Source organism: Adiantum capillus-veneris, chromosome 6 (genome assembly GCF_014529385.1).
Source record: "Adiantum capillus-veneris isolate H3 chromosome 6, ASM1452938v2, whole genome shotgun sequence".
Classification (NCBI taxonomy): Eukaryota; Viridiplantae; Streptophyta; class Polypodiopsida; order Polypodiales; family Pteridaceae; genus Adiantum; species Adiantum capillus-veneris.
In genome coordinates this window covers 159,424,959-159,438,567 of record NC_140936.1, presented here as the reverse complement: position 1 = coordinate 159,438,567, position 13,609 = coordinate 159,424,959, and the positions used below count along the sequence as shown (strand labels likewise).

Here is a 13,609-nt window from a genome sequence, read left to right as displayed (position 1 = left end):
CCACGTTCACCCTAATGCAAGTCAATACAAGGAGTTGTAATCACTTTTGAGGCCTTTCACATTTTGGATGGACGTCTCCATTGAAAGGGGCTCAAAGTGGGTTTTCCCTTTTTCTTGAGGAGATTTGGGTTTTCCCTTTTTCTTGAGGAGATTTGGATTTGGGAAGGGATCCAATAAGGAATAAAAATTAGTCATGAGTTTACAGCATAGAAATTTAACTCTTTACAAGTTTCACTAACAAAACGATCGCATGTTACCTCAATAGGAAAAAACATGTCTCAAGAGCAAAAAAACACATGTGAGTTCCAAAATCACTTCAAAAAATTTAAAATTACAAAAAAATGATTCGAGTACTCGGAATTTTCTAATTATTATGCGGTTTTGATGCACTATATTTGTTTGCGTAGAAGTTGAAGAATAGAATGAGCAATGAGATCATGTACCCAAAGAGTATCTGCAAGCATAAACGTGTAAGTAACCTTGTTAGACTCTTAAAAATAATTCAAAAAATAACTAAATATAATCAATGCAAAAGCAATTAACTTTATCCAAAAAGCAAGAAAATTACTTTGCACAAGAATTGTGGGTAGGGAGCTTTAACCACAATGCAATAGAAAGCTTGTAGCATATTGATAGCAAATTGAACCATTTGCATTTGAGTCAAATACCTGGGTCATAAAAAAATAATATAAGACTCATTAAGCTTTAAAAAAACTATAGTCTTGCCAATCAATTTAAGGAAACTTGTATTTGAGGTCATAGATTGGACATATATTGTGAGTGATAGACATAAAAATTCTATCTTTTTCTCAAAGGTTTCTCATCAAGAATCCTCGTGGTATTTTAATTTTTTTTTTTTGTTTTGTACCTGTCTAGACACTTGTGATGTATCCTATACACCAACTGCAGGTGTAAAAAGGACTAAGTAACAACCCATGATGCAAGACATCAATAAAGTTAGCTAAATACACACTAACAACGGCTAAAACCTATTTTTTCACAACAAAGATTACTCATTATAATCTTTTTGTAAACAGGCACAATAAACCTTTAATGGTCCATTGAAAAATTGCATCTAATTGGATGTTTTATTTACAATGACACTTTGAAAACACCATACCTACTTTTTTTTACCACGCTCAAAGAGTTTACAATTGAATTTTCGCTTTATCAAGACTCCATGTGGAGATTGTATTTACCTTCCCCAAAACAAAAAGCGTTGTTTCTTTTCTGGATAGTCCCTCCATAACGCAGAAAGAAGGTAATAAAGGTACATGAAAACATGCACCAATGAATTCAATGCTGCAGAAATATAAGCTGAAAAAACAAAAGGCCTAAAATTAAAATTTGAGATAGTGTTAGTTATATTAGCATACACATAGTAAGATTTTATTTTATGTTACTATGACATAAAAGCTCTCTCTCTCTCTCTCTCTCTCTCTCTCTCTCTCTCTCTCTCTCTCTCTCTCTCTCTCTAAAACCATCCACAACTTACCATCACCACCTGGTGCATGGTGGGCTATCATCCACCAAATGAAAGCAACCGATACATGGTGGTAAACATGTAGCACAGTGATTTGTCGGACATTATGTTTTAGCAACATAATCACCTGTTCAAAGGAGGAAGGAGAAGGTGATGATGCTCTCTACCTATTGTATTAGTATGTTGGGAAGAAGAAATTAATTTAATCTTACGGTATCCATGAACTCCACCATCTTTGACATATAAAAGGTATACACAAAGTGAGCCATCTGCACAAAAATATATTTTGGGATAAGAGATCAAAAGATAAATATTGAAGGGAGAAAAAGCTAGAGTCGAGAGCGTTGCTTGCTTACCAAGTTCTGCTCCTCATTGTAGGCATTACCCCAAATAGAATACCTGTTGGAAAACAAAATATGGATTTAGTTTCAGATTAATTAAAGACAAAAACAATGAAAGGTCAAGGCAAAGATAACTACGCATTATATGTGACTTGTTACAGATCCACCGCAAAGTTAGGTAATAATTAATGGGATGGAATAAGAAGCTAGGTTGTCTATGGTCCTTAGAATGACTTGTCACCTAGGAAGAAATGAGAACTTTTTCAAAGTCCTCTGATTTCAACATTGGGGCACATGAGTTCTCATTATTTTCTAATAGAATTGAACGTACGCAAAGTACTTGAAAAATGAATCATCGACAATAGTTAGCACCTCGTTATTAGAAGATAGTTTACAAATAAACATATGGGATATTGCTATAGATATCTCTCAGTTTCGGACGTTCCATAAATTTTCTTGGATTTACAACTTTAAACTTTGATATGAATTTGTTATAACAGGTTAGTTCCTTCAATTAAGTTTTAAATGGCTTGTCATAATTCGGCACTCAAGGATAAATTATTTAATAAATTATCATCTCAATGAAGAGTGTGTCATCCATGTAATGGACCAAAAAGCAAGAAGCCCATATTGTCATTTAAATGAATAATCATGTACTACTTCTAAACATTTGTAACTACTTCCAAAAGACATTACTAGATTGTTTGTACACCCATTTTAGCATGATTTGACTTCCTGAAGCTCTATTTTGTTGATTTTAGCTTACATGAAAGAAAGAAGAGATTATCACTAACAAAAACTTTGCACTCTATATATTTGCAATATTGCATTCCATTAGGGTTGGCTTAATGATACAAAATCAATGAAATTCTTGAGTGAAACCCACATCCTAATCATGATGTGAGTAATACCATTGAATAAAGAGATATAAATATAGGTGTCCCTGATCTAACCAAGTATGGGAGGGCCTAGTGTTATCATCAACATTTCGAAAATTGGAGACCATCCTAAACATGTGAAAAAGAGCACCTACCAGCTTTCTTCTAGACATTGAAATTCAAAATCCCATTTTGAGAAAAGTAAATTTTATTGTGAAAAAGAAAGTGCCCCTTTTCCAAGCTCAAAACTCAACTGCCGATAAATTATCAATATCCCACTACATGATCTCATTCTCTATATAACATTTCAATACTTTAGAAACAAGCAATATTGACCTACACTCATGTAAGGATACGATGATCAGGCAATATGTATCAGTTATCAATGATATGTTACTGATGCAACTATGTCAAACTCGGCATATATAGTTACAAAAAGGCTTGCAGACATAGGGCACACCTATTACTTATCAATACGATGCATGTCATTCATGCAACTACGCAAAAAATCAACATGGTTACAAAAAGACTTGCATACATATAACTAATACAACAATGACAAAATTGCCCTAGATGCAGAAAGACACATATGAGACAATAATTGGTGCGCAATGCATGAGGCCCGATTATCTGAAATAAATATCCCACTAGATATTGATCTCATTCTCTATTCTGCACTTGGATATCATTTCAATCCATATTTTCCATTTCGGCAACAAGTACTATTCATGTGTATCCCCTAATGAAGATATCTATATCTCTTGATTACAAACCATGTGTATTACAAACCGTGTGTACGTGCATGCATGATGGCCAAAGCATTAAATTTTTGAGCACTAGTGTGCACGTGGCTCCCTCAGATGCCCTCAATATGAAAGATCTCAAATTTTTTGAAGGGTGCTTGCGAGTGCCCCCACGACTGGTGTTGTTTGACAAAAAAACGCAAGCAATGCAATGCAATGCATGCAGCCTATATTACAACGGAGTGTACGTACCCGAGTTGGTAGGCGGAGAAGCACAAGCCTAGTGCCATGTAGAGGCTGAGAGAGAGGCAGAAGGCGTTGTGGAGCAGCACGAGAGTGCGGAGTGGTGCCGGCTCCTTGCGGCGGGGAGCCAGACGACAGGCGCGGATCCAGACGAGGCCGCCGACGACCAGGACGAGATAGAGTGAGATGAGGAGGAGCACTGGGGTAGGGCTGTCAACGGTGGGCAGTCCTCGCGTAGGTGCAGTGCTCTCCAGCCTCATGCCAAACCACCTCAGCAACGCAGCCACTGCACCTGTCACTGCCTCATCCACAGCCGCATACTTCCTCCTCAGCGGCGCCATCGCCATGGTCACACCCATTATTTCTCCTGTCACTCTACTGTACGGGTTCTCCCACTCCGCGTGCACGGAGTGATATAGGCGTGGAGCCTACGAAATGCTGCACACAATTTTTATGCGTTTTGAAGCTATTTTTGAAGATGTTGCTTATCAGCGTTCCTTTGGGCCATGCTTGTACTAAAAAACAGCGCTTGCGGAAAACTAGTCTTGCTTGGCATAAGAGGACATATGCAGATTGATATCAAGCATCTAGCACTGAAGTAAACAAGTATAAAGTGCATTGGCAAATTTTAAAAAAAGAATTGCATATATGATGATTGATTACCTCTATGGCTGTCTGTAAAATGGTTTAATTTCATGGCATTGATCGACAAACTTTTGATAATCTAGATTGATCATGTACTAGTGGAAAATATGTAGCTAAACTAAATTTAAGGAAACATTGACAAAATCAAAAAATACGAAAAGCATCAACATACTATAGAAATTAAACTACACTAACAACTTGATAATCGTGTACAAGTGTCGTCCAAATGTCCAAACCGGAGAGCAATGTTTTTATCAAGTTACATAAAACTACTATGAATAGTTAAACATTTCATCTTGCAATGAAGCGCTACAGATTGAAAATGCTAAGTATATAGTGCACGTCAGAAGTGCCATACAAAAGTATGGTGGAGAGTTGGCATTGTGGTCTTTCCAAAAATAATAAGAAACAAAAGTCGTGCCCTCCCCTGTAGCTTTATGTGTTGTGCCAAACAAACGTATAGGCATAGGGAATTGGATGTAGATAAATGACCTTGCAATGTTGTCAAGCTAGAGTCGTGTGTGTGCATCCAAAACATCCACTATTGTGAATATATGCTCTTTTTGTGACACACAAAACAGGAGTTAATACAAATACAAAAGATTCACTAGGTATATTAAATTTAAAGAGAATCACATATAACTTTATGTTCTGCTTTATAAACGGTGTAGGATCTATTGTAGTGATGAGTTCTCATTTCATAACTTTGGACATCACAATCATCATAATAGAATGATTCAATTAGCAGGCTACAAATACTGAGATGGGCGACATCTCATTTGTTGTTTCTACTCTATACTATATTGTTTAAACGTAGCAATAGGCTAATGTTGAACAAGCACGAGTTTTTCATGTGAGGTAAGTGGCCATCGATTTGGGTTTAGGATAATGGTCTGGATCATGCCTAGCGGCCAACTCGAGGAGAGATCGAACGAGGCCAGTAGAGCAGGCTCTTGGCCAATGCCAGCACGATGAGCGGCAACAGTGGGGCCACTGACACCCTCTTCCTCTACACCACCCTTAACATCGTCCCTATCTCAAACTTCCCCATTATGGAAATAGTGGTGTCAACGACACCCTCTCTCTCTACACCACCTCCAACATCGTCGCTATCTCAAACCTCCCCATTATGGCTATTGCCTCCCCTACCTGCAAGCTCACCAGCATGATCGATAACGAATATATGTGAAACGTGGGCATCACATGTAGCACTACATCCTCCTCCCCAAACTACACAATGGGATTATCGCCATCCACCTACTGCAACATGCTTATCACTTAAGCCCTGGTGCGACATGATCAGGGTTTATCTCGACCTTTGGACACCCCCTGCATTTGCTATTATTAATTCTAATATGTACATAACATGGTCACCATATGCAACGTTCTCCCTTTTGACATACGTGGAGGACATCCACAACAATCATGCAGCGAAAAATGTGAGTCATGGCATATCCAACATTTTGTATCAATTCTTTGAAATACACATCCACTTTTTGTATATGTATCTCTCACACTCTTGATACCCACCTTTTGTATCTCTAGTAGTATTTTTGTTTAGTTAGTTTCTTGCTTCCGTTTTATGGAAACCTTGTCTCAGATTCACCATGATGTAAATCTTTGGTCTCATAGGTCAATATGGCTTTTAGAAGACATTAATAGAATATTTCATCTCTGTGTGCGTGTGTGTGTGTGTGTGAGTCTCTGTTCTACCATGGCTATAGTGGGCATTATTTTAGTATTTTTTATGTATAGCATAGTCTTTGTTGGAGTAACCTTGCAGGTCGCCATGGCTCTAATGGGCATTATTTAGATCGTCACAAATACTTCAAAAGTAGGCAAAAGGACGTGCCTTGCATATTAAAGTCCTAATCAAGGGTTGTGATTGAGCTTATCCCAGAGCTAGTGTGTTCCAAGAGACAACATTTTAGACAGAAATCTCCTCAAGCCTTTTTGTGCTTCGCATTTGCTGGAAACATCCTTTTTACAGCCCTTGACTAGCAATGTCATCGTGAAATCTTTTGTCCATCTCAACATTTTCCAAATTGCCAATACGCCAATAGCCGCTTGTATCACAATATCTTGCTCATCACCGGGTCCAGCCCCAAACCATTTTGAAATCCTCTTGGCGATCACCTCCTCATATGATTCATGAAGAACAAGCCGTTTGCACAAAATCCACACGTTTTACAACGCATCACTTATTGATGGTGACATGGAAGATTGTTGGTCCAAGCTCCCACTACTGTTGCAAGTTCATGTTGTCACATTCGGAGGTGGATTGGATATGGTGGATGGACAATGATGCAGCATGACATTTGTGCCTTTTTTCTTTGCCATCTAAAGCATCACAGGGGTTAAATATCTCAAGTACAAGAAATATCCCAGGTACTAATTAGTAGAGTCATTGCATGTGTTGACAAAACATTGTTGAAGTAATTCTAACAGTTCAAAAATTTGTGATGGCAAGATTAAAATGGATCTGACAACTTAGCGAAATCTAGCTAGTTTCTTTTAATGGAGCCATGCACACTCTCACTTCTCTCCCTTTCTCTCTCTCTCTCTCTCTCTCTTTCTCCATTGAGAATAGCTCTTGGCCGTCTACTCCGCTTGCGATTTGTACAAGGTGGCAAGGAAGATTGGGTATAGCAAGTTACCGCTTTCAAGGGCCTAGTTGTCTCAATGGTCATCCCTAACAAGCACATAATGAGTAGAGTTGGAAGAGAGGAGGCTGATTGTGTACAACACAGATTGAGAAAGGCTCTTCTATGCACACATGCAGCCTTTTGGAGCCTGATTGGGTACGACATAGATTGAGAAGGGCACTTGCTAACCTCGCCATGCACAGTACGTAGTATTTAAGAAAAAGTTGGGGAGAGAGAGAGAGAGAGAGAGAGACCCGATGTGCCCATGCTTGATGTGCTCTATTGTAGTTGATTTTTAAAGCTGCTACAATTTAGCATAGGTTAGCTCTCCTCCTCTCTTCCATCTGCGTGTTGCATCAAGTAGCTCTTGAATAGAAGGTCATTCTCTTCTCCTTTCCACCATGGGCAAATGCCTCATCATCAGTCTTGATACATATCTCTACACCCGCATGAATTGTGGTGGTCGGCTCTATATATAAATATATATGCAAGTGGACGGCTCTATGCAGACCTTCAGCACAATGTAAGAAAAGCAACGTTCGTTTTTTTTCCAATTTTGGCACTGTGTAGACCTTTAGAACAAAAAGCAGCATTGTTTTTGTTTTTTCCAGCATAACCCTCATTGCAGGTTTCTTGGCCGTGCAATTTGAGCCATGGGTAATGGCTCAAATCATGCCAAGTGGACAATTCTACGTTCAAGAAACAAGAAAACCTCCTTTGGATCACCAAGTAAAAATTTATTCTGCCGACTGCAGGGGGAGTGCAAAGAGACTCGAGCAAAACTAACTTTAACCTTAGCCAAAAACTAGTCTTGCTTGGTGGGCATTGTTATATAAGAACATCTATAGAACACCAATATGCTCTAGAGAAGTTCTTTTAGGTAAGGCAAAGATAGATAAAGTTAAAGGTTTAAAAATTAAAAACTAATACTCAAATTTAAACAAACAAGGAATGATTGGGCATAACAAAGACTTAATCTCAACAACGATGCCCAATGGTCGTGGAATTGAGATAAGCCGTGAGATTTCGATTTTGTATGTCAAGATCTCATCCCCTAGAATGTTTGTGTACTTGTTAGGGATACTAAGATTTCAACAACATTGATGAAGGGTCTTGAATTTGAAATTTTATTTGAAGAATATACAATCGACCGCAGCTAGGACAAAAGCCTTAAATAATATTGACAAAACACTATGAAAATTTTCAAATGTTTACCGCGGATCTTTACCACAGTTTGTAGAGAGAGAGAGTCCAAAATGGCTCGCCAAAGACGAGAGAGGAGGACGGAGGGAATACTTTTTGAATTGCTAATACTATTCTAATATTAATTATCAAGGTTATTATAGTAGGCATTACCAGGGATTTTGTTGCAAATATTACCAAGCATATTACCGCGGCGGTAATATCCGAAGCTTTGGCGCTATGACATTCAAATTTGAGTTTTCCTCTATCTAAACAGTTTTGTTAATAATATAATTTTTAAAAACATGATTTACCTCTCTTTAAAAATGAAAAAAAAAACAATATCAAAACTTAAAATTACGGCTATGTGAATAAATATGAAACTACAAAGAAAAAGCTCCATGCCAAAAGCATCGCCAGAGATGAGAAGCCAAACATGGACAACATCCTTTGTCAAAACTCGCATATACCCCTCAAGCGCAACCCACCAAACATCAGAGATGAGAATCCAAACATGGACAACATCCTTTGTCAAAGCTCGCATATACCCCACAAGCGCAACCCACCAAACATCCATCGTGTTTTGTAATGACCCTCACAAACTGAGGCAAACGTACTCTCACACAAACACAGATAAGCATGTTTTACAAATAGAACCCCTAGTCTTCTATGTACACCCTCAAAGCTTTGTGATGGCATGCTTTTGTGATGGACAAGAAAGCGGCGAGCGCTCCATTCAACAAGGGTGAAGTGTGCCCACATTTTACCAGATGGTAGTACCTATGTTAGTTTCTTCAAGCTCTATCTTGCCCTTCATGCAAGAGTTTTGTATTTCTGTCAAGGACTTTTATGCCTCTACCAGTTGGGCTCAACATTGACCGCCTTATGATAGATTATGTTCTCAAGCTCTCTAACTTTGCCTTTCCACACCCTCAAGACCTGCTATGAAGAGGTGTTGAGCAAGGAGCACAATAAAGAAGCTCCTCTTCAAAGCAGTTTTTAGTACTTCCTTCTATTCTCTTAAAGCATCCAAAAGTATTTGGTTTTTTCCTAAATAATTGTACACAAAATGATAGATATTTTCATTATTAAATTAATCACACGCACTTAAATTAACATAAAAATTAGTGTGCTTGTCAAAATTAAAAAGAGAGATAGAGGGGGAGAGAAATGAATGGACGACATGATAAACCCATTTCATAGAATAAAATATACAAAATTTTTATAAATCATCCTCCAATGCAAAAGATTGCTACAAGTAGCTTGATCTAAATCTAAACCCATGGCTCCTATATCAATAAAGAGGGAAATTGAATTGTTGTTTGTGGATGTGATGGCCATGGCCTCATCATCTTCAAACTCGTCATCTAGATCTTAGAGTCCACCATGTAGAGTCCATTCTCATGGCGTATTGACACATTTGTAAACCACTTGCACTCAAAGATGAAGGTATGAAAAGTTCTAAAATTGACCTTTAGTATCCTTTCAATAGTCCCACGGTACTTGGCCTCATCACCATGTGTATCAAAGTTGCCCATGATGCCACAATCCATGGTAGTTCGACGCTCATCAATGTGGCGTGTACAAAAGTGTCAACCCTTTGACCATGGAGATAAAGGAAAGACACTACACAATGAAAAAGATTATACAATCAATGCGAGAGCTAAAATGAAGAAAGAACTAAATGCAATAAAGTTTAAGTGTATGAGTACTATACCTTTAGCATGCAACCTCGTGCATACTCCCATTCTTTGTCGGTGATGTCCTCTTGAGTCTCCGCATACCGAAGCTTGGATCATTCTTTCATGGATCCACTTGGCACTAATGAGATCTTGGAAGCATGCAAGGTGTCAAGGAAGTGGGGGTGCCCTCTTGCCTCCATGGGCTTGCTTCCATGCTTCCCTCTCCAGCATACGCAATGCCTTTGCCATTGTCCACAAGTCCACCCACTTGGTCATAACCTTTGCATTGAGGATGCAAAAGTTTTCGAGGACTCAATGTAGATCCACATCCATGTTAATTAATTTTCCCCTCCCACTTAGTAAGTGTGAAGTCATCCTTGCATCCTCCTCATCTGACCACATGCGAGGCATTGAAGGATCAACTTGTGCCAAATACTTTGAAATGTAAACAATATTCTAAACCACGAGTGTAGTTACTTGAGTGAATTTTTTTGAAGACTGAGAGAAGTAGTAACTCAAACTTTAGTCTCTGTCTATCTCTACCCTCTCTATACGTATGTTTAGGTGCAAAGAGAGGATTGGATGTATGCATGTAGCAATATGAAGATTAGATACAGTGTTAGGTTCTGATAGTTATCAACCTGCACAGATGACAAGCAAGAGATCACTTGATGGGGAGCAGCCATCCCATTCTTATTTGGTTGGTTCACGTCCCAGATGGGCTCCCTTCCAGGGCAAACATCACCTTCAGTGGACCCAAATCTTGAGGCGATAAGTCCAAACAAAGACATTAAGGTCATATGTAGCTAGTTTTTCATGAGCATGAGTGTAGGTTTCTCTTTGATATATGTAGGCATGGCCCTCCTACACCTTTGGAGGTGCTGGTCCATCTACCCAAGTTCCTCCACCAGTGGTAGACCCAGATCTCCAGCGGGCACTCTCTTTACAAGACGAGTACCTATGTACAATGGAGGGACTGTTTTTCCATTACACTCCGCAACAGCTTGTAGCCTACGGCCTTTCTCAACAGTCCACGCCATGGGGGAGCCAAGGAGAGACTCCCTACATCCAGAGCCTGACAGTAAGTTTCATTAACTTATGTAAACCGGTTCAAAAAAAAAGTTTTAGTTAATGAATTGATTTTGACTTAGAAAAATATCACTCTAAGTCGACCAACCAGAGAGATGGTCAAGTTTTGGAAGAGGCACACGAAATTTGAAACTTGGCGATGGTCGTTGGAGGACCATCACCTCTCTTGGGAGTAGTTTGACTCAGCGGCCAAATCTCTATAGGCGGTAAGTCTTAGCAAAGCATGCTAGTTTAATTGTTTTTAGTTGTTAATTTATTTAATTTGGTTTGGATTAATGTAGAGTCAGGGCAATCAAACGTATGTGCCTATGGACGAAAAGGAGGAGGAGGACTTGGACACATAGAAACTTATTTATAGTCCTCTGTTAAAGTCCCAATGTGGCACAAGAAAAAGTTTATGAGCATATGTATATACAAAATTAAACTAAAATACCATCATATTTGTAACTTTTTAAAATAGTTGGTCTTTTGCACTATAAATTGTCAAGGTAAGTTAGATTCAAATTCTAATGTTTTTTTTTTTTAACACTTTTTCAAAAACCAATTGATGTTTCATATGTTTTATGCAAGTCAAAAATAAAGGTGCTCATTTGGGCCACCAAAATGAGCACCTTTATTTTTGAATAGCCATTTAGCGGTAATAGGTGCGGCAATAAACACGATAATATATGGGGTATTAGTCGCGATATATTTTTGCAAATTACTGCACGTATTTTTGACATGCCATTGTCGTGGAGATTACCGCATCTATTATGGCTACACATTTTTTTCTCTCTCTTTTGCTATTTGTTGTTCCACAGTAATAACAGCGGTTCGCGTCTTTTCCTCTCATATTGAAAAGTAGAACTTTTTATCGGGTTACAACAAATCCATGAGAAAGATGGTCATGGAAACTTTGGTTTGAGATTTAAACAACTATAAAAATCTGGTAATTAACAACTATGTGCTGAATTATTTGTCAACTAGCTCTATTATGTCAACATACTTTATTACAAAACTAATATCTCGTTTACCATATAATGCTATTTTTCAATACATATTGCACTTTGGATATCAATTCATCACAAAAGTAAACTTCAACTGCCCTCTCTCTCTAAGATGCAAAATTTGTAATGAGCTACAAAAAAGGCAAAATCTTATGAAACTTCTACATATGGTAAAAAGAAAAGAAAAAGCTCACTCTACATATGTATAATTCTAACAATTATCATGAAAAGGTTGAAAATAGATATTTATCGTCAAATTTGTAAATTATTTTCTAAAATTAAATTATCATGCTGGCCATTTGCAAGTAGTATATATAGGGAATTTCATTGTGTGTAGATGCTAGAATCCAGCTAGTAAATGGGAGTGGCATTTTTATTAAAGATTTCACTACCATTGTCTAGGAGAATACGAAGCACAGACCGCGTGAAGACTACGACTTTTTAATTGGTGCTAGTAGAAATCAAAGAGTTTGATCCGCATCATAAGGTGCGAAACATGAAGATATGTTGCAAAGACCTGAAACAAGAATGTTCTCCCACTTGCTGTAACATTTAATGGCCTAGTAACTTGTGCGTAGCGGAAAAAACCATGAACATAGTGAGCATTTCATTAGAATAGATTCCTAATGAGCATAACAAGAGTGCTTGGGTGGAGAGAGCAACAAAAATCATAACACCTAGTTAGATAGCATGAACAATACTTCAAAAGAGAGAAAAATTAAGCTATTGACAATAGTTGAGGATTGGATTTACATGGAGCCGGTCCCCCCCTCAAAAAGGCTTTGTATTATAGGCTAATTCCCCCATCAAGAGAGACATGTTACAATACAATTCTTTGTGTTCCTTCAATAACTAGCTAGTGCAATGAAAATGCAAGCTTCAAGCACTAAGCAAACACTTATAAAACACAACATCAATTCCCTCACAGTCTCATACCCAAGACCTCACACACCTTCGAAGATGGTGAGAGCTAGCGGGGTATGAGAGTAGATTGAGAGGAAGAAGGAGCAGTCTTACGAGAATGATGTACATCTCCTCACATAATCACTCATGTTAGCATAGCATAGCTTAGTAATTAGCATGGTAGAGGAGATGAGCATGCATTGAAGCTTGCCTCTTCGTTGGATTCGCATCACGAAGCCAAGAGTTGTTGGTGTAGGCCTCCCTTCTCACAAGCTTGGAGTAGGTGATAAGATTTCCATTAAAGCTTGAGAAGGAGAGAGAGAGTCTTCTTGCTCCACACATGAGATTGTGTGAGTGTGTGTGTGATAATGACATGACAAATTCAGCCCCCTCTCTCTCTTGGTCGACCCTTCTTGCATTTTACTCATGCTAACACCCCATTGGACCTCTCCCAGCTTGGCCAATGCAATTTAAGCAGCATAAGTGATAGCCTTCTGACATGTGTCCCCCTTTCCCCTTTTGTGAGAGCTTTAGGTAATTAATTGATGCAACTAAACTCTCATTGGACCCCTTTGTCTCCTAGCCAATAGGAATCAGGCAGGACATTGGGCTTCTGAATGCTCATTGGACCCCTTGGGAGACGGTCCAATAGTCTTCTAGAGAGCTTAATTCTTATTGGTTCTTTTATTAAGTGTTTTTAAATGAATTAAACAAGATTTACTCTAGCCTAATTCTCATTGGTCCACCTCCATGGCCATCCAATAGGATTTGAGTGCTCCTTGTGGGCAT

General features: G+C 38.5%; 1 protein-coding gene across 1 annotated transcript; it reads right to left on the bottom strand.

Annotated features, from left to right (window-relative positions):
- Positions 1-364: 364 nt before the first annotated feature.
- On the bottom strand, positions 365-4,061 carry LOC147456597 (uncharacterized). Its single transcript, XM_086515508.1, has 7 exons — positions 3,698-4,061; positions 1,840-1,882; positions 1,696-1,752; positions 1,496-1,610; positions 1,200-1,317; positions 569-668; positions 365-454 (listed from the first exon to the last, which is right to left on the bottom strand). The coding sequence occupies exons 1-7, from the start codon at positions 4,045-4,047 to the stop codon at positions 365-367; spliced, it is 873 nt and encodes a 290-aa protein (XP_086371634.1). The 5' UTR covers positions 4,048-4,061.
- Between the last annotated feature and the right edge of the window lie 9,548 nt (positions 4,062-13,609).

What these genes read in the sequence shown, in the direction of transcription:
- LOC147456597 (XM_086515508.1), bottom strand. Translation starts at nt 4,047, where the DNA reads ATGGGTGTGACCATGGCGATGGCGCCGCTGAGGAGGAAGTATGCGGCT. An exon ending in TGGTGGAGTTCATGGATACC is followed by an intron (nt 1,611 to 1,695) that starts GTAAGATTAAAT and finishes TCCTTTGAACAG; the next exon opens with GTGATTATGTTGCTAAAACA. An exon ending in CGCTTTTTGTTTTGGGGAAG is followed by an intron (nt 669 to 1,199) that starts GTAAATACAATC and finishes TTTATGACCCAG; the next exon opens with GTATTTGACTCAAATGCAAA.